At 40.6% G+C, this 24,738-nt stretch overlaps 1 protein-coding gene across 3 annotated transcripts in view; it reads right to left on the reverse strand.

Moving 5' to 3' along the window:
• Nucleotide 1: 1 nt before the first annotated feature.
• The window catches only part of srpk2 (SRSF protein kinase 2), a 66,073-nt gene continuing 41,336 nt past the window's right edge, over nucleotides 2-24,738 (reverse strand). For 2 of the 3 annotated variants that reach the window (XM_070830108.1, XM_070830111.1), the window contains 14 exons: nucleotides 24,419-24,570; nucleotides 22,181-22,289; nucleotides 20,033-20,120; nucleotides 18,951-19,038; nucleotides 18,743-18,849; nucleotides 17,272-17,437; nucleotides 15,987-16,027; nucleotides 14,580-14,916; nucleotides 12,708-13,658; nucleotides 9,724-9,824; nucleotides 8,934-9,041; nucleotides 8,733-8,802; nucleotides 6,252-6,344; nucleotides 2-2,535 (listed from right to left, as the gene is read on the reverse strand). In XM_070830108.1, coding sequence (XP_070686209.1) covers nucleotides 2,351-2,535; nucleotides 6,252-6,344; nucleotides 8,733-8,802; nucleotides 8,934-9,041; nucleotides 9,724-9,824; nucleotides 12,708-13,658; nucleotides 14,580-14,916; nucleotides 15,987-16,027; nucleotides 17,272-17,437; nucleotides 18,743-18,849; nucleotides 18,951-19,038; nucleotides 20,033-20,120; nucleotides 22,181-22,289; nucleotides 24,419-24,570 — 2,596 coding nt within the window. In that variant the 3' untranslated portion in view covers nucleotides 2-2,350. The remainder of the gene's footprint in view (nucleotides 2,536-6,251; nucleotides 6,345-8,732; nucleotides 8,803-8,933; nucleotides 9,042-9,723; nucleotides 9,825-12,707; nucleotides 13,659-14,579; nucleotides 14,917-15,986; nucleotides 16,028-17,271; nucleotides 17,438-18,742; nucleotides 18,850-18,950; nucleotides 19,039-20,032; nucleotides 20,121-22,180; nucleotides 22,290-24,418; nucleotides 24,571-24,738) is intronic. The other variant, XM_070830110.1, reaches the window with a different exon arrangement.

A 24,738-nucleotide genomic window follows, 5' to 3' on the forward strand; every position in this document is an offset into this window, starting at 1 on the left:
GGGAATCTATTCCTACTGGTCTTTTTATTTGCTTTCTTGCCTCTAACTACCAGTCGGAAGTTTTCTGACCCTTTCAGTGAGGTTGACTGATGCATCTTCAAAGCAGACAATTCACTACATCAAGGGCACAAGATCCATTAATTTACAATTTTATTAAATCTGTCAATGAAAAACACAGACAAAAGACGTGGTTCTGTCAATGTCATCAGGAAGAACAGTCAGCATGGCTGAAAGAGTGAGATCAGGAGGTTTTGGTGCAAAAAAACTTATCACATTACCTTTATTGCAAAACTGTTGATTTTTTTTAAATCACCATCAATAGCCCAGAGAGAGCAGCACTGTTCAAGTAAGGAGGGAGGGGAGAGGTGACAACTGTGTAAAAAAACCTTTCAATAATAATAATAATTAATAATAATGACAAAAGAAATAAAAACAGCTCTAATAGACAAACACAATCACCTCAGTATAAGACGAAATTCTGTCACGGTCACAACAACCAGAGAAAAGTTGTTTTCTTTTTTTTGTTGTTCTCTTTTTTTTTTAATGAATTAAATAGTTTTTAAAAATATCTCACCATTTACTTATACTCATCTTTTTTCATTTATTGCGAAAAATAGGCAACTGGACTAATTGTGATGATGCGAGTTTTTGTGTGTGTCTGTGTGTATGTGACAGAGAAACAGAGATTAAGTGGAGAGATAATAGTGGAACGTCTTGGAGCGTTGGCACTGAGAGCAGCAGCAGTGTGAGGCAATGCAATACTCTCATTGAGCCACCAGGTGGCACAGTTCAGTCTGAACATTCCTCCAGGGCCGGAGCCATGGCAGCCTGCCCGCCCACCCGCCCCCCACCCATCACTGTATCAGAGGAAGTCAAGTTATGCCTCTGATTTTTGGAATGATGCTTGTGTGTTGAAACTTTGTCCACGGTCGCTTACCTGCGTTGCAAGATCTCAGTTCTATGTACAAAGGTTTCAAATCCCTGAAGGACATCTACAAAGACAAGTGCAACCTCCATGTGACCATCCCCTTTCTGGAGAAGCTCAGGGATCAAAGGGTTCCTCTATAGGGGAAAAAGGGGGGAATAGTACCAATCAGATCAGGTAAACGTGCCACAGCAGGACTCAACAGAACTGTTCTTGGGAATTGAAGTCAGGAATGACGGACCAAGATTTAGGAATGTCAGTCAAAAACCGGAGAAGAAGGGGTTGTAACATAGTTACCTTCCTCAGAGGGGGCACTAATGTATTCCAACATAATTCTTTCTAGCATTATGTCCAACAGAGGTGATGAAACAGGAACGAAACCAGCAAAACACACAAATAAAATAACGTATCCATCGTCCATTTGTCATATCCGCTCATGCTGATCCATCAGTCCCTCCATGCATTTTAAAAATAGTCTTTTAATGACCAAGCGGTTCTCCTCCAGGTTAAATTGATTGTATTTTGTTTTTTTTTTTGCTCATCCCGCACTTTTTCTATCTGTCTCTGTCAGAGAGGCAACGGTCAGTGTGGTGCCCCTGGAGGACTGGCTGCCCTCCTGTTCTCTGAGGTGACCCCCGGCAGGAGCATAAAGCTCCTGGGAGAGAAGGGGGATGGGGGGAGGGCACAACAGAGGGTTTTTTTTTTTTTCTGGATTGGATTCATGGAAGAATTCAGGGTGTAAACTTTTAGTCAGATGTGGGTGCTTCTTCCATAGTAGGGTGAGGCAACTGGGCTGGAAAGAGAGGAGAGCGGTCTATGTCGGTGGATCTTTAGCACAGGCACACGTGCTCATTTCCACCAGAAAAAGAAAAACCAAAAAAAAACGCACCGGTCTGTCTTTGAGGCCCTGGCTATGTAAGGATCATGGCAGATGGAGCTCTGGGTCGGCACTGCGATGGGGCTTCTTGTTGACTTTTCTTTCACTTCACAAGATCAGCAGCTGTCAGTGGCCCATGACTGGATCCAAACAAGTTAAAACTGAGAATCAGGGGGAGATTAGAAGGAAGGGACAAGCTGACATCTTGACCGAAGAAGAGTGGAAGAAAGCACATCTCTTTCCCTGACTCCTCCCTTTTTCGGCGGGAGCAGCATCCATCTTCAAAATGTCTGATTCTTGGGAGATGTTTTGGAAGACACAGCTACTATGTCATGTTAACTCCATTAGCTTGTCTTTACATTCCTTTTGGGAGAAGATGTGTGTGGGTCTTAAGCCTACTCACATAAGCAGATAATGGATGTGTGGGATAGGGCAGGAAAGAATAAGTCTTTCTCATCTACTCCAACATGGTTTGTCTCCAGCCAGGGCGATGTTTGGGCTAACAGTTGGGGGACAGAGGGAGGAGGGCGTCTGATCAGAGATTGTGGCTACGAGTTGATCCAGGGGTGGTTGAGGCATTCGCCGGCCGAGGCCCTCTTCTCGGGCACCATCTCCAGCATGGGCAGCAGGAAGTGGGTGAAGTGGCCGGCGTCCTCGTGCGACCAGCCGTACTTCTCCACCAGCACGTCAAACAGGGACCACGGCTTCAGCTTGGTGATGTGTCGCAACTCACCTGCAGGGGGCGATAGGGAGCAGAGTCAATGATGGCATTTGAGATTGTGTGGGGAAAAAAAAAAGAGGGTTGGCTCACTTAAATGTCAAAAAAAAAAAACATACATTCTTACTTAAAGGATAAGACTGGTCATAGTATTATCATTATTATTTTTGTTTTCAACAAATCCAAAGAAAATACGAGAATCAATGATGAATGGATCCTACGGACAAATATTATTCAGCTAAAGCCCGATGTAGCTTACTCCCTTGTGCTATGGAGCTCCATTCCTGTCTGAAAACTATTAAAAACACAGTTTTGAGCTCCACTGTTCGACTGGCTGACGTGTTCCTTCATTACGGTGAACATGGGCGTTGTGGTTTATTATGAGCAAATCCCACATACACCGTCTGCCACCAAATACACGTTATTACACAGCTGAAAATAGTCCCTGCAAATACACTAGTTCCTCCTATTTGACTACCATTTGCTAAAAACAACAATGGAAATAAAATTATTATTATCAAAAATCATATCAAAAACTATGTTTATTTTTATTTATGTCATCAGTGGGAACAAATAACTTTAGGTCTGACAGCCACAGATTGGGTACGGAACCATGAAGGCATAGAGAAACTGATGAACGCATTGTTGGTTTTGGTTTTGGTTTTTTCATGGGATTTGTTGAAATAAAAAAACAGAATAAAACCAGCCTCATCATTTAACTCTCATGATATCAAGCCACACAGATACTTCTAGTTTTACGACTATTCACTTAATGAGATTTCTGCCTCTGCCCCAGTACAGTAGAGTTAAACAAAAAATTAGTTCCTGCTGCTCATACCATTGAAAAAATACATACAAAATACAACAATCTTAACAATATAACAATATAGATATAACAATCCTCCGCAACATCTTTCTCCAGAGGTAATGCCATCCCTGTTACTGGGAATAATCCACAGAACACGCAGTCAGCAGTGTGAGAAGGGACTATTTCTTATTTAACAGAGTAGTTCAGATGAACACAGCTCACAATGAAGTGTGTGAAGTCCAGAGTCGGGGTACATATCAAATAATAACAGGGCCAGGATTACAGATTTCAACGTCAATGCTTTTTGTTATTAAAAGCAGCTAATGTATCTTCTAAGAGGGAGCGAAGTGTCACGATATATGAGGTGAATAAATGAAGGAAAAATTAATGGGATACTGACTACATTTCCATCACCTCTGAGTGATTAGCCACACATTGGGGATTTCTTTTTACTTTTCTGTTAATCAGATGCATGTTAAATGTGTGATTTATCTGAACTAACAAGGTGATCACTGTTCACATGCATAGTAAAATAGCAGAAAGAACATGATCTAATATTCAATTCAATTTATTTTATTCAATTCAATTCAATTTTATTTGTATAGCCCAATACCACAACAGAGTGTCTCATAGTGCTTTACAAAGTTCACTGAAATAAACAGTGATATAAGACACAATCGTTTATGTTTCAAATTGATCCAACTGAAACAAGTTTCGATGCTAGACTTACTATTGATAGATATCCTTTTAGGCATTCATCTAGAAACCAGGACGTTGTTTTTGAAAAAAGGATATTGCCATTGAATTTTCAAATGTAATTTTTTCAATCTATTGTGCACACAAACAAAAAATCCATTCGTATATCTCACAGTTTATCCCAAACTATCTGCATGGCTTGATTACACTAGAGTTAGGTAAGATTTTTCGGTTGCTTGGGTGATATGAGCCTTTAATCAGATGCCATAGCGGGCCATGATGCTGCAGGCTCCAGCCAGACACTACAGCAGCTGATTGCTTCACTAATTAGTTCAAGCTCTCTGTTTGAACGTGTGCTGATCAGTGATGTGCTACTACGAGGGAGTGGAAACCTGTAGAGTCTTGGCTGAAAACCACAAGGACAGACGGCAAGAGACGGCTAGAAAGAGACGGAGAAGTGGAGACGTGATGGAAACAGACAAAGACAGGAAGGTGTTCATTATTAAAGGCAGGAAGAAAATGATTGGCTGGGAGCACAAGACTGACAGAGAAGGAAAAAGTATAAGAGAATGATTAATGATGGAAGCGAACGAGACCAGAAGTCCAGTTCAAACCGCGGCTGCCATGGTAACCTCCTCTTCCTGCGCACTGATTGGAGAACACGAGATGGGGGAAAGGAGACCATTCATCAAGGTTTTTCCTTGTATTGTACATGAAATAGATCAAGGCACGGTGTTGAAATGTGATTTCTGACTACACAAACCTGTTTTTTTTTGCATTAATGGAGACACTGCTTGCCACAGATTGCTGTATGTTTGTAATATTTGGCTCTGCATTCTGATAAAAGTTGAGTATGTTTCAATTGTTTTGTCTCCAATTGATGTATCTACTTTTCCCTCCAAATTCAATACAGATCGGTGTGTGTGTGTGTGTGTGTGTGTGTGTGTGTGTGATGGAAACAGGGTGAGAAGGCCGCTCAATCGCGCTGCACGGCCGAAGGCAGCGTGGCAGACAGGAGAAGCCCAGAGACACAGAGCGAGAAAGTCAGACTAGATTAACAGAGTGCCAGGAGATAAAAGGGAGAACATTGAGACATCAAGTGCAGGCTCAGACCTCAGATAGAGACAACATCAAAGGCAGAATATTCAGGTCTCATGACACATTATGAAGAATATATGAGCAGAAAGGGAGGGAGATTGAGAGAAAGAAAAAAGAGAATAAATGAGAGAGTGCAAGGGTTATCAGCTGTACCAAATACAGATGCATACACTTACCAGGCTCAAAGATGAGCAGAATCAGAGAGGTGTATGACACACTTAAGACCTTAGAGGCAGTAAGGTAAGCCTTGCTCTACTGGGAGTATGACTTTACTTTAACATGACTTAACTGGTTGTTATTTCACAGAATTCAGTTGCTGAGAAGAATATTATTAGGAGGAATCACCTGATCATCTATTGTTTTGTCTACTACAAGCCAAATTTCCTGAAGTCTATATTAAGATAAGGTATTTTCTGATTACGGAGGGAAAGAAAAAATCTTCTTTTGTCTCCGATTGTAGTGAATTAAATTCTCCATGTTGCTGCATGCCAGCGCCAGATGATTAAGACAATCACAACTAAGTATTTGAATGTCAATTTAGTAGGGGTGGGTGATAATGTTACTAATATTACCAAGAGTCCAGTATGTTACAATATGAGAAATCTAGGCAATATTACATGTAAAATAATTGAATTGATGTTCACAGTTACACTTTTAATCACAATTCCATTCCATTTCTAAATTTAGAGAGCATGATCTCGTAAAATAATTTTTAATAATAATTTCAACAGTGAACATGTTTTTGTGAATGTGTTTGGCCAAATGTTTCAGCAAAAGTACCAGAAACTTTGGCTCGAAACTGAAACACAATGTGATCATATCATCATAATTCAATACCAATATAAGTAAAGTAGAATACTGAATTATAGCCCAGCCCTACAATTGATTGTTCATTTTTGCTGTGATTGACAACTTACCTGAAACTATCCGAACTGACTTAATTCAGTGGAAGTACTGCAACCATTAAATGGTGAATGGTAAATAGACTGTATTTGTATAGCGCCATTCTTGTCTTTTCGACCACTACAACACAAAAACCTGCTCTCTATGCAGTTCCTCTTGTACTACAGCTATCCCTACAACAGACCTACCCTCCACCTAACCTGCCACTAACCACGGTGTCGTTTACCTTTCTTGGAGAAAAACTCTCGGCTGTACTTCCCGGCAGCGACCACTTTGCGTGGGACCTTCCCAAGGAGCTCCATGATCAGAGCGATGTGGTCTGCCCACCACCACATACATCACAGAGGGAACAGGCACGGTTCAGCATTACAGCATGCACACACTCATCAACACGACTGGCTGTGTGGAGCTGACACACACTGCTGCCCGGGGGTACTGCATGGACACACTCGCAGAAGGACGGCTACTGAAACACCTTCAAGTAGTGAAGATTTTGAGATTAAAATTTTTCTCATTATTGTCATAACTTGAAAGAATAAATGCAATTATTGCCAAAATCAAATCCACAACAACACAAGTTATCATGGTGGTAGTTAATATGTTGTCCAGAGTCTCTGCTAGCGTCCATTTCTGTCCATTTCAGACAACTGTGTGTCCCAGTCCCACCAGCTCTCTGGCCAGGGCTACCTCTTCGGTTGAAGAACTCCCGGGAATATTTTCCAGAGAGCGCAAAGTGCCTCGGAATACAGCCCAGCAGCTCTATGATGTGGGCTATGTGGTCTACGGAGGAAAGAGGGAGGTGGGAGGGAGGGAGGGAGGAGAGGGGAAAGGAAAAAGGAAGAGAGATGCCAACAAAAAAGAAAAGGAGATGCAAAAGAGAGGAAGGGTAAAGACAAGGGAGGGCAGAATGAATAGAAATAGAAAGAAAAAGTTAAATGTAAGAGGGTGGATTGTGGGTAACAGGGACAAGAAGTGACAGGTAGAGAAGATCATAAAGGGGTAAAGGAGGAATAAAAAGAGAGGGGAAAAAGAGAGGGGGAAAGAAGGAAAAAAGAGACAGTCACAGAGAGTAAAGGAGAAAAACCTGTGTTAGTAAGCTGTGCCTCCACAGCAGAGGTGATGAAATGAAAGGATCAGCCTAAAAGTGACATGCAGTCAGACTCAGAACTGAGTGAACTCAAACCTGAAGCTAGATTTTCGATTAGGCCTCAATGTTGAAAGATCAGAGGTGACTCTCTGAAAACTGGGATGTCATGATAAAACTGACAGCGGCGCATCGCTTGTGAAATACATGCAAAATGAGGTTAACTGTGCGTCACGTGCAATGAGAAAAATAATACAATGAGCTGGCAAGATCAAAGAAAGAGAGAGATGAAGAAATCAAGGTGAGGTGAGGATCAGGGTGCATACTTTGAAAATGTGGATTTTCCAGGAAAATGAATGGGGAGAATGAGCAGGGTAAAGACTACTGGAGTCTACATGCAAATATAGGGGCTGCATTAGTCGTTAGAGTAACTTGACCTGAATATAGATACATATATATACACACAGGATGCAATAACTGACTGATGGTGCTCTCATGTTTACAAACTGTTACCATTTTACAGTTTGGAAACGGACAGTCTGATATGATAGATATTGAGCACAATGTTAGGAGTTGCGTGAACTCTCTGTGTATCTATATGATTGTAACAGTTCAGGTTCAGGTGTAAAGTGGGATGAAGATGAGTGGAGGCATAGCAGCAGAATTAAAGTGCAGGATTCACAGTTGACAGTGGATAGGGGGATTTAGGGAGAGGGATGGCTGTAGTTTAAGCTAAACTCACTTTAGGCCATTTTTATTAATTCACAATACAATTAGTGTTGATCTATTAAAGGTTTGTATCCATTGGTCAGATGCATTGTTGGAAACAGTCGTCCCACTTTTGAGAATAGACGACGTGCTTACAAAACAACAAATGTAAACTTGTACAGTGAGGCAAAAAAACAAAAAAACAACCTTTTTTATTCCCAACACAGTGCAAGAAATTATCGAATCAAAGTTCACACCTGCTGTCAGTTTGTGGTGATAAACACAACTTAAATAAACAAAATATGTTATTTCATTTTTGTTTGTTTAGTGTACTATTTTTTTTATTGGGAATATTATATATAATAATATTATAATATTAATATTATATATAATATAAGAATATTGTGAGCATTAAGGTCCCTGGAGCAGTCTGCACTCACTGTCTGCTCCTGTGTTGCATCTTTTTCAAACCATGCTCTCTGCCATGTGAAAAATAAAGAAAACATAATTACTTAAATGTAAGTGAAGGCATACGAAGAACTACATCACTGCATTTGTCGTGTTAGAGCACGGATAGAAGCAATGCACCTGACCAGTGGAGAACGTGCGTGAAGCTAATTGAAGTTAAATAGCTGCATAACACAAATTTTCATATGAAAATACAATAAATCAATTACAATTTTTAATTAAAACCATTCATTAACTATTCAAGACACTTTGCTTTCGTATATTTTTGTACAACAAGAACATTTTCCCTCAAGTCAGCATCAATAATATAGCGTAGATCAAGCTTACAGACTTCAGATACAATATTCAGCTAACCCCTGTGGAATACTTTCAAATGACAAGTTTTCTATGTTGCTATATCTGGAAATTAAATATGTGTGTGTGCGTCATAAAGATTTAAATACTCACCCTCATCACGGGAGTAGTCCTCACCAGAATGGGGCTCAAACAAGTAATCTCCAGTAGCGAGCTCAAAAGCCTACAAGAGATCAAATGGAGTACTGTACTTGAGTCTACGCTGAGTGTGTGTGTGTGTGTGTGTGTGTGTGTATGATTCAAAAGGAAGTAAATACGTATGTATGTATGTATGTATGTATGTGCTGTCCTCACCATGCAGGCAGTACTCCAGATGTCTGCAGGGGTGCTGTAACCAGCTCCAATCAGGACTTCAATGGAACGGTACTGTCTCGTCTGGATGTCCTCTGTGAAGTGTTTGTGCTGTACAGAGAGGAGATGGGCAACGGTTAGCGAGGAAACGAATGGCATACTGTTAGTAGCAACAGTGACATCTTAATCATCTTATCACATTCAAATATCCTTGTTAACGTTGAATAAAAAATAAAACATTAACAACAACAATGGCTCTTGTTAACCAATGCCACCCACCTTATTACCTTTGAGTGAGTGTTACATTTTGTGACCTACTGAGCTGAAGTTTGAGGAAGACACTTAGTCTCTATCTGTTTGAATGAATGATTTTTATTTTCTACGTAACAGTGATATCTTGACATGTGAATGTGATTAAATGATTAAAATGTCACTGGTCATTTTGTTATACATTTCCTTCCTTTCCTCCCTGAGGAAGGCCAGTTAGTTGGTTGAAAGGTCGATAATAAAATTGAATGGAGCTGTGATTCCAGTGTCTATGTACTCTTTGGATTGTAATTTTATTGTATTTTTTAGCAATAAAAGATATGCAAAACTTCTCTTTATAAACTACTACATACTAAATATGACCGGCTGTTTTTTTTTTTGAGTTTAAATGTCAATAATCATTAATAAAGGACAATTTTACTGTGACCCACTGGTTGCCACTAAATCTTATCAGGTTTCTAAGCAGACTGTAAATGGCTTCAACCTTGTATATTTAAATCAAATAATCCCAGACACTGTGTCTTACCACCCAGCAGGCGTTTCCAAGATCAGCGATTTTGACTCGAATAGACTCGGCGTTACGCGGGTCTAGTGGGTTGATCAGGAGATCTGCAGCTCTGGCTCTGACTGGGAGGGGGAAAGGACAGGGTTAACACATGCAGCGATTAGAGACAAGAAGAGTTTACACACTCTAACATACTAACAGACATTTATTATGAACCACCTTCAGCTTTCTAAACTAAGAATCCAAACAAGAGAAGCTTAGTCCCAACTTAGTGCTGATGACCTGTTTAGATTGTTATTTACCTGGAAAACTTTATGTGGGGTTTGTGCTTGATGAGATTATTTTTTGTTTAAAATCTTTATTAAGCTCTGGATCCTTGAAGTGACCCTAGAACTAGAAAGTTATTGATAATAAATAGTGGGTGGATAAGTAACAGTGGTGGTGAGTCATTAATAATACCCAGAGGAGATCATTGGACGCTGAAACATAATAATGAGCAACTAGATTATTTTAGCAGGACATTATAAAGTACGATAGAAAATCAAAATACAGTGAGGCTTATTCATCGTCTAAATTAGCTCTAATTTTTATTATGCTGTTTTCAAGTAAAGTTCTCACTAAGATTTACATTAAAATTGATGAGAAGAGACTTTGGCAAGAAGGAAGCACAAATTAGACAGCATTAAAACACTGGTTTATACAATATAAAAGAAAGCTTATTGATACAGATGAAATGTAGAGTCAAGCAGTATCCACTCTACATAGTGGGCTTATTCATTCCACATAGAAAAAGACGTAAATAATAATGAAATAAATAAACACATGAATAAATTGTGTGAAACACATAAATCAACCAATAAACTGTGATATTTTTAAAGAAACTATTAACTGTTTTATTTGAATTAGTTCTTATTTAATTGTAGATATTCTAATATAAAACTTCCATGTGACATTATAAAATGACATTAAACAAAAGTGCATATTATGAAATAATAATTGACTTTTCATAAAGGGCATTTTGAACAAAAATGTCTATAATGAAATTAGAATGAACTCCAACAAAACTGTTATGATGAGAACAAGAATGATGAAAACACATTTAATTGGTAATCAGTTTAATTTTTCTTAAATAATTTCAAAAGTGGTTCATTTCATGTGGCTGTATATTTTCTTATACCATGATTCTAAAGGTGTGGATTAACTTTTAGTAACTATACAGTATAACTGGACACCTATGTGTTTGACTTTCTAAAATAATGCAACAGTATTAATCTGTAACAATAGGGTCCTCGCACCGCTGGGTGCTCGGGCCCTAATTAGGTGATCACAGCAGCAGTGAGGCTTATTTGTGTTCTGTCTGTCTCCACTGGAAAGACGGTTTTAATAACACTGTGTGACAGAATGCAGCACTATTCTCCGTTTTTTGAGACTGACAGCAGTTCGATTAAATCTCTCTATCTCCTGTCTCAAAATATGTCAAGATTTTAAAACTCCTGGCTCAGCCATGTAAACCCCTCCTGGTTTGTTGGATGTTGCTCAGCGGCAGTAATGCAAAGCTGGAAAAGGGACAGTATTGCCTCAGGTACAGATGAGAGCTGAACAGCATTGCTTGATGGATGACTGGGAGTTAAACTGCACTGCTGGCTTAACTTAGAATGAGTGAGCAGCTCAAGGACCATGACGACTCGGAATGGTAGGGAAGGGATGAAGGACGCAAAATATAGGGTGAAAAGTGAGAGTTTTAATGTAAGGACTTGAAAGAGCTTAAGTTTAGTGAAGGTGTCATTCAAGTGTGTTAGATGTAATAAGGCTAAAACACTCTAAGCCCTAAAAGCACTGCAATGAGCTGCTGTGTAGTGGAAGTAGAAGTGTGTGTGTGTGTGTGTGTGTGTGTGTGTGTGTGTGTGTGTGTGTGTGTGTGTGTGTGTGTGTGTGTGTGTGTGTGTTATTGTTGTCACTTACACCTGTTTCTGTGAGATACTGAGCATGCATGGATGTGTGTCACCAGTTTATAAATCCACCAACTGAAGTTAACTGCTGAGAGTCACTTACTAGAAATGTACATAAGAGCAGGAAGCAATGAAAAGAGTTGCGATAGCAGATACAGTTGAAAAATGTTAAAATGTTTATAAATGCCATCTGTGTTTCAGTTCATTTAAGAGGGATAAGAGAGCTGAGAGGCACCACTCAAACGCTAGCTTATTACTCAAAGAGCGGAAATTCCAATTGAATAGATTTTTACAGTGTGAGAGAGTGCGGCCCTGCTGTAAAATATGTGGCTATGGTGTCAAAAATGTGGGAAATAAGTAAAGTTATAAAAGTAAAAAAAAAAATTCTGGTCTCTGTTAACAGTGGAGTAAGTGAGGAGGTACTTTGGGCCTCATAGCATGAAACGTGTACGTTTGCTTAGATAGTTACATCGTTTCCTTCTATAATGTGATGAAATGAAATGATATCGTGTATGAGTGGAAATTGTGGAAGTAAGAGTAATCGATCAATCAATCTTAATTCATTTGGCGCCAGTTCATAACAAGTGTTATCTCAAGACACTCTCCATAAAGAGCAGGTCTAGACCAAACTTTAATTAAGAGAAAGAGATCCAACGATTCAAGAATTCAAAATTAAGGATTCAAGAATGCCCACATGAGTCAGCAGCAGGTATTAGGCAACAGTGGTGAGGAAAAACTCCCCTTTAACGGGAAGAAACCTTGAACAGAACCAGGCTCTGAGGGGGGCAATAAGAGAAATTACAGAGTTAACCCCACCAACACCAACATTCTATCCATTCATTTGAAGAGAAAAAAATCCTGAAAACGGTAAATGTTTTGTATGTAAGTATGAAAAATACAAACAGTCCTTAGCCCTCCTGCCACCTATTACAACCATGACGTGTAAAATGAACACTCTGGGGCTCCGTGATGGGTTTCTTGAGGTAATTACAGTAATTATGTGTGAAGAGAATTATTTTATTTGTGTAAATCAGTGGATATACAGTAAGCGCTTACCTTTTGGTGTGTCTCCTGTGCTGGAGGACGACACAGTGCGACTGCGGTCAGCTGTGGGGCTGTTGGCTCCAGCAATGTCTGCCGTTCCGACAGAAATAGGGTTACCCGGCATGGGATCCAGGGGCAAGTCGGGGAAGAGAGGCATCGTGACACGGTGGCGCTCACTGGAGCCGTTGGTCAGCCCCGGCTCAGCCAGCTCGCCGTTATACATCTCGTAACCGGAGCTGAGAGAGTTGTCCCTGTCTGTGTAGCTGAGCTCGGACTCCACCAGGGGGCAGAGGAGAGGCTCGGGGGTGGGCGAGGGAGGCGGGGGAGTGCCGGGGTTTGGTTTCAGTCCCTCAGATCCCAACAAAACATGACCGTTGGTTTTGGCCAAGTTGCTTTTGTTGTTGTGGGGCTTGATAGGGCAGGAGGTGTCCGTGAGGAGTTCCGCGGTCGTGTCCTCATCCTCGTCTTCATCGTCATCATCCTCATCCTCATCCTCCTCCTCCTCATCTTCCTCATCTTCCTCATCTTCCCCCTCCTGCTCCTTTGAGTCCTCTTCTCCTACCACGGCTTCCTCCTCTGCTTTGCTCTCACTCTTTGGCTCTTCTGTCTCATTCTCCTCTCGTTCGGTCGCTTTCTCCTCCTCCTCCTCCTCCTCTTCTTCCTCTTCCTCTTCTACCTTCTCTTCTGTCCCCTCTTCCTCGTTCTCATCCTCTGCCCCTTCTCCTCCTCCCTCCTCCTCCTCCTCTTCTGCCTCCTCCCCTTCCTCCTCCTCCTCCTCCTCCTCGTCCTCCTCCTCCACCACCTCCGCTTGTGTTGGATCTCCGTTACCTTCCTCTGTGTTGGGGGGAATGGGGCCATCATTTTCAGCAGTAGGCGTGGGCTCGTCCTCCTCTTCCACCTCCTCATCGGGGTCTTCGTCGCTGATGTGGGGTGGCTCGCTCTGCTCCTGGGGAGGCGCTGCACCTGACATAGAGAGGAGAGGAGAAACAGTTAAGAGAGGTAGTGTGTAGGAAGGAGATATACCAAATACAGTGTGGGCAGTGAGGAAAACAGCAGGAACAGAGGATAAAGACTGGAGAGAAGGAGGAAAAAGACAGAATAGGAGAATGAAAGAGACAGAAGGTGGAGAGACAGAGGGTGGAGGAGGGAGACGGAGAAAGACTGTTTTTTTTTTCCTTTTTCTTTTTTTTTGTGAATCAGCCTAGCCTCCTATACACAGTGGGACTAGCGTGGGCCGAGCTTGGAGCCAATCCACCTCCTATTCATTCATAGACAGACTGCAAAAACCTGCATACACATATGCACACACTAATGCTGCAGATCTGTCAAAGCCACTGCTTGGTTTTAGAATAATCATCCTTCTACAGTACAAGCTAACCTAAATATGCTGCTCACTTTTCCTTCAAAGTGCATTTCACCGACAGGATTGTACACCAACAATGTTTAAACTACTAATAATGAATCGCTAATAATGAATGCCTATTATGAATGAAATAAGAATACCAGACTGGTGACATTAAATAAATGCAAAGTAAAATACAATTTGAGTCCCGCAAAGAGACAAGAGTCAAAGATAACATCCATCCAGTGTGAGCCAAACTACGCATCAATACCAACATTTCTGAAAACTAAGATGTACATGCACGCTTGTGAGACGTCAATGTGTAGTGGGTAAAATTCAAAATTAAAACAAAGAATTAAAATCTTTAAACCCTACTGCAGAAGGTCCGTACATCAAATTCATGTCGCACAGCCAAATTTTATGAATTGCTAAACAAGGCAAGTCGAATTCTGGGAAATGTGTGTTTAATTAAGGTATTTGTTGTTATTATTCAGCATCACTTCACACAACCTGAAGAAAACTCTCTGGATGACATGACTCACATGTATGATTTGTCAACCTGACGGGCCTCTCCCTCTCCCTCTCCCTCTCCCCTCCCTCCTCCTCCTCTTCGTCCCCATCCTCCTCATCGTCATCATCGTCGTCGCTTTCTCCCAGAGCCATGCTGGGGCCCACAGGCGGCGGCGGCGGCGGCTGCATTGGTGAGGGCAGGCTGCATTCGTTCTCCCCTTTCTCTTCCCCTTCTTTGGCTCTCTCCTCCTTCTTCTCGGCCTCTCTCTCCAGGGCTTCGATCTCCAGCATCCGCCTCTCCAGCAGCTCTGCCTGCCGCTTCTGTTTCTTCTTCAGCTTCTTCTTCTTGTTCTTGGAAATCTTCCCCACCTGGGAAAAAAAAAAAATGGAAGAGGGACCGTCACAGACGAGGCAAAAACATGAATGAATAGGATACTGGGAATAAAACATTTTGATTGATTGTTGGGTAATGATGTGTAAGTAATGTTTCTTAATCCCTCCACTTTGTATTGATGATAAATATTTGTACATTTTGAATAGAGTATATCATTGCTGTTCAATGAAAACCATATATCTCAAAATATCATTTTTATTTCATTTATGGATTGAGAAAATCCTCCTACCTCTTAAAGGCCCTGAAAAACCTATTTTCCAAGCTTCTTGGTCTGAGTGACAGAGACCTACTTTTCATAAACACACAATTCATTGCCAAAACTAGCACAGCTTTGGTTGTTTTAAGAGAGATTTCTGCATATCTGTTTTTGTTTGTGCTCTTCTCACTGGCTTAAAGTGGGCTGGACTGACTTGGAAAAAGGTGGCGCCACATTTTTTTTCAATCCATGCATCAGTCGGGATTTGGCGACATTTGAATAAAAGTCTGCTAAGAGTTGACAGGCTGTTTGCTCATGTTGCCAGACGACTGTCAATCAAATCTGATCAAACCAAACCCTCACAGTCCTGAAGACGCAAATTAGCTGAGTTTAGGATAAACTCTTAATAACTAATGACTGAGGATGTCTTAACAATGATTGTTGCCTATTTTGTCAGAAATATTGAATATTATAAAGAAATATTTGAAATTAGGTATAGTTCATGAATTTGTGATGTTTTTTGGCAATTTATGGTTTTCACAGCCACAGTATAAGAGTGTGTGTTATGAATTTGCTTATTTTCATCAAATGTCTTTTGAATGGCTGAAAATTGCTGCAACCCTATTGAAGATTAATTACACAAAAAGTTTTGCTAATGCAGAGAGGTAGAAGCAATCTAAAAAAAAAACTACCAAGATATTTAAGTATTGTCTGCAAATACTGTAGTGCACTCAGTAACTTCCATGTGTATCTAGCGACAGTGGAGATCACATTTTTGACTTATTCTGTGTGTGCGTGTGTGTGTGCTTATGTTTGTGTGTGTGTGCATTCCTCTCATTTCATACTCACATCTGTTGTACTCACCGGTTTGAGCTGGGGGGCTGTGCTAACTGACAGACAGAAAGAAAAACAACAACAATCAGAGGCTTCAGCGTGTCACCAGCATCAATCCGCCACACAGCCGAGTTCACATTACAGTACGTTCAATATTCTGCTCGTCTGGAAAGAATTCATTAGATCTTGTCTCCTTTGTGGACCTGATACATAAAGAATCTGTAGGTGAAGTGAGAGAAGCACAAGTGGAGATTATCTTTCACACTCCCACAGTCTTATTCGCTTGCCCCAGATCCATAAAATTAACGGTTTATTGTTCTCGTGGGTGAGGATGTAGCTCTTATATAATATAGTATTCTCTCACCTGAATCATCAGACATCATTTACAATTTGGATAATAAGCCCGAAAAGAGTTACATTAGACCATATTTTCCATAAATCGTTTCTTAATATGCACGCTTTACAGACAAACCTGCTTCACAAAACATTCCTTCTAGGATTGACTGATTTTTGTGTCATCTACTGCGGGTTTCCAGCTTAGCAGCTCAGCAAGTACAATGATACATCAAACAGCATTTCTTGTACACCAGATATGTCCCCCGATTAACTTGTTAGAAAACAAACAATGCAAAGTATTTGTCAAAGTCAAAGTTTTTGTCAAATGTAGCTTCAACCTAGCAGTTGTAGAAGTTGTAGAATTTTCTATAAAGCATGTCTGCAATCCGGTTAATGCAAATAAAATGTCATTTAATCAAACTTAATCATAGACAGCTTCTGTCACTACTTCACACTCCTGTTTTGATAGTTGAGGGTGTTGTGCAAGACTTTAATTGTGTAGAAATGTAAGCGGTATAATTGGTTACCCTAAGGCTCAAATGGAGTCCTTTGGCTAATGCTAGAAATTGACAGCTCACGAGGGGTTCAACAGGAGGACAGGGTTCATGTCGAGTTTATTAAAGGCTGTTTTTTAAGAACTTTATTATTTTTTTTTTTCAGAGGAGGAACGTGGTGACAGTAGATGAAAAAGCAAGATATATCTCTGTGTGGTACAAAAAGGCAAGAAAGGAGGAGGAAGCACAGAAGGCTTCTCTGAGAATCCTATTTCTTTACTGAGCACTTCAATACTAAAAATGATTGAATGAAAAATAATGATTATACCATTGACAATTCATGATTTATCTTAATTTATTATAAATACCAATTCCCTCAGTCAATCCTCTTCAAACTAAAGCTGTCAAATAAAGATGAAAAATGCCCACAAATCCTAAAAAACACACAGGGTAAGTGCTTTTGTGTCTACCTGCGGATCCAGAAGGTGGGGGGGCTCCAGCTTTCTGCCACTCAGTTGCCTCCATGGCCATACGCCTAACAAAGGCATCATCTACACACATCAGGATGTTCTCTGGCTTGATGTCTGTGTGGATGATTTTACATTTAGTGTGGAGGTAGTCCAGACCCTGCAGGACCTACAAGATATTCAGATAAACAGACACAGATTTTATTACTGGAAAAACATGCCCACACTTCTCCTTTAGCTGTGTATACACTCAAACAAATGCCGGCAAAGCATCTTCCCCTGTTTAGGTCCTCTTCTCTATCTCTCTCCCTTTCATTCCTTCTCCCTTTTGGTGAGCCAAATTAGCCATTCTTCTAATGCTTGCCATTCTCTGAGGGCCCACAGAAGAGGCTGTTGATGTTGTTGTTTCACCGTTTCTCTCATTTGATTCTGTCCAGAGGCTTTGAGATTGAAGCGGGGAGCAGCCTCATTTAATTTCGACTCATCTTCAGCCTGGCTTTTGAGAGGTAAGAGGCTGGCAGTGGCTGAAATGGCTAAAAAGCTTCAACATGCTCATCAGGTGGCTGAGGGGAAAATGTCTCAAAGTCCTGCATTCTAGGATGGCAGTGATACTGAGGTGTGAAGTGTGAAGAGCACAATAGCATGCACTGTATTAGCAGGCCTTAGTCTTAGGTGTGAATTTTGCTGTCTATGTATTATATTTCCTCATCCACTATCTTCCTTCCCTTTCGTCTTCGTCTGCAGTATTACAAGCAGTATTTGGACATAAAACTGAATAACTTAGAATGTTTTACTTAACCTCCTCCCCTCAGATACTTACTTTAAGCCTCAGTACTATAATACACATGCATGTTTCATGATACCCAAACCTACTTTCTGCCTATTTTTCAGAGGCTAGTAATGCAAGGAAGTAACATTGCTTCACAGAATAAGAAGAGTACTGCCAACAACATAGGTGCAGCAGGCTTGGTTTTTATGTTATGATGTTTTGTAATGATATTATAGGCAGAGACAGAGTTTAAGCTTGTCTTTGTCCAGACAGTGGTCAGACAGGGATCATGGAAGACACATAGTCAAACATCAATAAAGTTGATGTTTAATAACATTAATACCATGCATATCTGAGCTACTGTATATCAGTCCTGCATTTGTGGACTGGGGAAAAGCTCCAAGAATGATAACTATTTGGAAATAATTGCATTGACTTGCAAAGTTGTTTGACATTCCATGGTTTGATATTACTGTACCTGCAATGTTTTGACCTGAGCGAAGATTTACTGTTGTGGTCAGACCAGATTTAATACTGATTTGATTCTCGTTTTTTCACTCTTTCAACATTTACTTTATTTTTTATTTGCATCACCACTCTTCTGTAAACTGCAATAGTCATTTACATATTGTAATTTATCCAGATTTTGTGTCTATAAATACATTTGGTTTGTGTGTGTGTGTGTGTGTGTGTGTGCGCCTTTACCTGTCTGATAATGCTCTTGACACATGGCAGCGGCAGACCTTGGTAGTTGGATTTAATAATCCACTTCAGCAGGTGGTGACCTAGCACCTCAAACACCATACACACATCTGGGTTGGAGAATCAAGGACTCATATTATCATATCTCTGTCACTCGCACACACTCACACACACACAGACACACACACACACACAGTTCTGATTGGGATACGTATGCCGTTGACCCCAGAGATCTTGAAGTCATCTATCAGCTGAACCACCATGTCCTTGTTGGGGTCGATGGGGTCGCTCTCTCTCACCTGCAGGACAAGAGGACAAGGAGATGAAGCAAACAGGAGAGGAAGATGAAACTGAATGACTGAATGACAACGGTGGTGTTAGTTAGTCCACACACTCTCACACAGCAATTTCATATATATGTGCTCCGGAATGAGCATCCCTTGTACAAGCAGACCTATACTGTTAGTATCTCTGATAAGTAATGTATGTGTTGTTTATGTGTCAACCTGTTTCAACCCTATGTTTCAATCTGGTGTTGTATTAAGGGCGTCTAGGGTGATGCAAGAAGGGTTTGCCTCACATGATGTTCTCTTCGTGAAGTGAATGGTGTTTTGATGACATTTCGCGTATATATACACAATCAGACTGTCTCATGAAGAATAAACTCAGCCGAGTTAAAGCTCAGTCCCTAATCTGCATCTGTGCCTTTAACTTCTCATCTCAGCAATGAAAACTCTCCTTAACAGGTAGGATAAAGAAAGGATAAAAACAAAGAAGAGTGAACGGAAAAAGACGGGAAAACAGGGAAGGAGGAGAAAGTCGTATGAAAAAAAAAGCAAGAACGAAGGAATGAGATGACTGACAGAGAATAAGAAAGGTCGAGGGGAGACAGGAAAAGAGTGGGAACGAGGACAAAATAATTGAGCAGCAGAAGAGGACAAGGGAGATGGATGTCAGAGATAAAGATGCTGAAAAATTGATTCAAAGATGACTGTCCTTTGCACCCACAATGCAAGATAAATGACCAGCGTATCTTTAGTGTGTCTTGTTTACAAAGAAACAGAGTGAGCGAGATGCAAGGTGTGAAGAGGGGATGTGAGGAGGGAGGAAAGAAAAAAAGAACAGAAGGCAAGCATGAAAAAGGATGAGAAAAAGGAGCAGAGAGGGATGGTAATTAGAGGCAAGAAAGGAAGGAAAGACAAAATGAGGAAAACAAGGAATAAACAAAAGAACAAAGGAAGATGATAATAATGATTGCCAAATACTTAAATGTCAAACTAATCAGATTCTCACACATCGCAGCAGTTTGATCTCATCCAGGGCCGTCTCTGTGTAATGCTGGGCACTCTTCACCACCTTCATCGCCACGAAGTTCTTCACTCTGTAATGACGCACGCACAAACACAAACAAGCTAATTTTATACCGACTTATACAAGAATCAGTTGTTAAAGCCGGTGATGAGGATTCATGTGTTCATGTCAGAGACGAGAAAATAAGAATTACCACCTGAACTGATAGAAAAATGTTGCTCAGCGTGTCTTTATTACACATTTGCTCAGCTATCGTTCGCACTGCCCACACAGCCATTGGAAATGCAAATGTGACCATGTGGAATTTCATAACATAGAAATAACATTAAGACTAACGGTAGAAGTCCATCAAAATAAAAGCCTGCCGCACAGTTGTTCTGCTGCACACAATACAACGTTCACCGAGTGTTTTCAGCGATCAGGGTGGTGTCTGAGACCGCTTTGAGTTTCCTTGCATACTGTCCTATGATGTGTGGCCTGCTGTGTAGATCACCAGAGATACCAGGTATACACAAAACAACATTATCATCAATACTTTTTACAAAATACCACGTTTACTTTAAGTGGTTAAGGGAATTTAGAAGATAATATTCTTAAGCAAATGCAAGAAAAGAAAGATAATCCAAATTAATTTTACTGCGGTTGACCTTAACAAATCCATCCCTTAACTCAATTTATAATTGTGCTGAGAACAATCCTGTTCTTTCAGAGCAAATATAATCCAGTAGACTCTACAAAAAAATGGCTTTTGGTCTGATTCCTCGTTTCAACACTCTTGGGCTTTAAGTGCCCAATTTAAAAAAAAATCCTGAATGCCTCCGTGTTAGGGAGCAGCGTCTCTGAATCTCCACCTCTCTTTGACAAACATTTCTTCTCATTATACATAGAAGAGAACACTAATCATGCACTAAACACACTTTTTGTCATGTTGTATGTTGTTGCGATACATCAATATTACTTTATCTCTCCTGAAATCAATTCAGATCAATGCTGTTTTTATACCAAAACCTAAAACAATTAATACTGCAATGATTAGTTATTTGATTGATTTGGCAACTAACAAAAAAAAACTAATGCTGCATATGCTATTGGCTACCAAACAACAGTTGTACAGTACAGACACACAGCACACTATCATTCATTTGGTGTTGTGTCTCTGGCCATCTGGTGAATGTAATGTATGTAATGTTTGCTCTGCTTTAGCTCCGTTTTTGGTCTCTACCAGCGCCTGAGGGAAATATCTGGCTCTTTAAACACTCCACCATGTTCACCAGCAAGTTGCTAACTTTGTCTATTTGTTTGGTGCAGTTCTTTTTTTCTCGCTATGAAGCGGAGGGGAGCTGCTGACTCACATGGCGATTCTCTATGGGCTTATCACTGCAAGTCACATTGTCATTTTACACATTGTTGTTACAAGAATATTGATTATAGCTGCTTTAAGATTGACAGAAATTAAAAGGCAGGCCTGAAATAAACAAATAAATAAGCAAGAGGGAGAGGAAAAAGGAGGAATTTCTATGAGTATTATTCATTTTTAGGGGGAGGAGAGAAAACAACACAAGTCATAATCCTGACACACTGAATATGACCAGTGGCCATTGACATCCTTCACATATTTGTCAAGGACTTTGTCTGACTGTGCAGTGTGTGTGTAAAGCAACCCATCTCACTAGTTCATGACCACCATTAGTGTAATTAACACCAGTGACATAAGTAGATGAGTTTGTGTGTGTGACTCAGTGAAAGGTGACACTGGGTTGATGATACTGTCATCCATCCACCCGGGTCGCCTTGTGAACACAGAAACAACATCATAGTGCAAATGGATGGCTTTGGTGCCGGCGCAGGACGGTGTTGGTTGCAACCATCGTCATGGTAACGCGCCAGATCATGTCAACAGGTGCTTGTGTGGTGTGTATGGTTTATGTGATATGTGTGTGCGTCAGCAAGGTGAAGTGAAGGACTGCAAGAAGAGCTTTTATGTGCATGTGTGTTTCAGTGTGTGTGTGTGTGTGTGTGTGTGTGTGAGTGTATGACAGGGTGTGTTGAGGGCCTTTTCTGGGTTATGACGTATTTGTGTGTGTGTGTGTGTGTTGTACTATACTGTATGTGTGTGTGTGTGTGACTCACTGTATGTCCCAGCATAGCCATACGGTGGAGAAGTGGCCCCACCCCAACTTCCTGATCACATGGTACCTCCCGTTGAACAAATCCCCGATCTTCACCGGATGGTACCCTCCTGAGAGGGATAAAGAGAGACAGAGAGAGAAGATGAAGGTTACAGGCGACTGTCAGTGATAACAAGGCAATGACATGAAATCCATTAGTGAGTAAGAAGTGGAGGAGGAGCAGCAGAGAGGGAGGAAGGTCAAACAGACAGACAATGAGAAATGAGAAAATGTTGTGGATTATTAAAAAGGGAGAAGCAGGAGGAAAGTAAAGAGGCAGGTAGCATCCAAGTGAGGCTAAGACAAATGAAAAACTTCTTTAAATGTAACATTTTAGGCTTGGAAAAGGAAAATATTTGACCAAAAGTCATTTGCAAACATTAGCGGTGGATTAGCAAATAAATTGGCCACTATTTTGATAACCAATTAATAAATCAAAGCTATATGCAAGAAAATGCCAAATATTTGCTGGTTTCAGTTTCTAAAATGTGAAGATTTGTTGCTTTTCTTAGTCTTCTATGACAGTAAATTGAATATTTTATGGTTTTGAATTGTTTTTCAGGGAAAACGACATTTGAATTTTATTTTTATGTTTTTCACTCTTTTGTAACATTTAATAGGCAAAATAATTAATCAAGAAGAATTAATCAAGTTCAGCTATGGTGTACATTGCGTATTATCTAATAATAAGCAAATATGACTTGTGTTTAAGTAATGTAAATAATATAGCACTACACATTTGTACCCACAAGAATTTCACCCCCTATAAGTAGCTTTTCCTAAACCATCAGCCGTCCATTTCAACTCAACTCAGAATTAAACAAATTAAACACTGCTTGAAAGCACAAAGCCTCGTGATTCTATCTGTGTGAACCATTTTCAGAAACCAATATCACTGTGACAACAGTTGCTTATTTTGTAACCGCACTGCATTCAAAAGAGAACAGTAAAATAAAAAACAGACAAGAAACAAAACATGTATGTGCATGTGTACATTTTTAATCCGGTACCATTTAAAGTAACTCTGACTTTATAATAATGGACTCCTAAAAGTGACCTCTCAGAAGAGACCAGGATCATGATTGCAATCAAAGGGGTTCAAGAACATTAAACATTTTATTTTTCTGAATGTCATTTCTGGGCTTGTGTACAAAAAGGGGGCGCTTGTTAAGAGGTTGAACAAAACAATAATTCAGTAATGGCTTGTAATGCTTCAGTCTGGAGCGGAGTATATTTACTTAAATGAGACATCAAAATCCTCTTTGTTCTTGCTACAGTGACACTACCAGCTGGCAGAGAGAGGAGTCTCACTTGCCAGGGTTGCATTTGTTGTAGGTGTATCTTATTGAACATAAAACTTGGTAAATTGTGCAATTTTAAGTAAAATAGCACAGACACAGAAGAAGGGTGGGCAAGCCAAAATATGTGAACCGAACACTACAAATACTACGGCCGCTACATCTGCTCATAATAACAATAATATACTATATATGAACTTCTCCTAACAGGGTTACAATTTGCAAATGTAGGGTTTCCCCTACATTCCCCAAGTTCTTCAGATGATCAGAAAGAAATAAAAGAGCTGAAACATAAAAAGGGCTTTATGAGGAGAATCACTTGTTTTAAACAGAAAGCAAATAAAAGAAGCCAAAATACATAACAGAGATGTGATCTTTTCTCTTCTCTTCATCTCACTGAAGTGAGATCTGACAGTTTGGCTGTGCTTCTTCCAAAAAAAAAAAAAAAAAAACAAGTGGAAATCAGTTTTCCTCCAAAACGAGATACTCACCATCTGACTCTACATGAATGCTATTATACGATATGATTGTGTATGATTAGAGCTGTGTAATGAAAATGAACCTTCTCAGCAGACAGAGCAGCCTTCTGCATCCCGAACTACTGCAGGAAAGTAGACTGCCACTCCTTTCTGGCAACAACCAACAACCTTGAAACAGTGGTGTCCCATCTACCGCTACTTTCTGGCAATACTGATGGCTAGAACGACACTGCTGCTGCAGATCCCATCAGGACAGAGGGAGAAATGAGGAAAAGAGTTGCAGACAGGAGCGCAGAGAGGAGACGGTGTGAGACAGGGCACCCATTGTTGAGCTCTCTACGGCAGATGTAGAGAGTGGAAGCAATGGGCTGGGACAGACGACTTCAGTGTGTGTGGGTCTGTCTGTTTCTGTGTCGTTCTGACCTTTGCAGTAGTCTGCTGGGTCCTCCTGCTCCTCATCGTCGGAGCCAAGGATCTCCTCCTCCGGCTCTGGGGGCCCTGCCGGCTCAGGGGGAGGTGGAGGGGGCGGCGGGGGAGGAGGGGCACTCACCGGCGCTTTCTGCTGGGTCTCAGGCCTGTAAACACGACAGTGGGATGAAAGTCAGGTAAACCACCTGGTAGCATTTGACTGGAAATCCACCTCCCAGCCTGAACATTTTACTTTTCACATTTTCTGAGTATTTCTAGATGTGACTCACAGCGAGTGCAACTGTAGACTGAGTTTGAAGTGCATATGACTAACA

Source organism: Pempheris klunzingeri, chromosome 5 (genome assembly GCF_042242105.1).
Source record: "Pempheris klunzingeri isolate RE-2024b chromosome 5, fPemKlu1.hap1, whole genome shotgun sequence".
NCBI classification, from domain to species: domain Eukaryota; kingdom Metazoa; phylum Chordata; class Actinopteri; order Acropomatiformes; family Pempheridae; genus Pempheris; species Pempheris klunzingeri.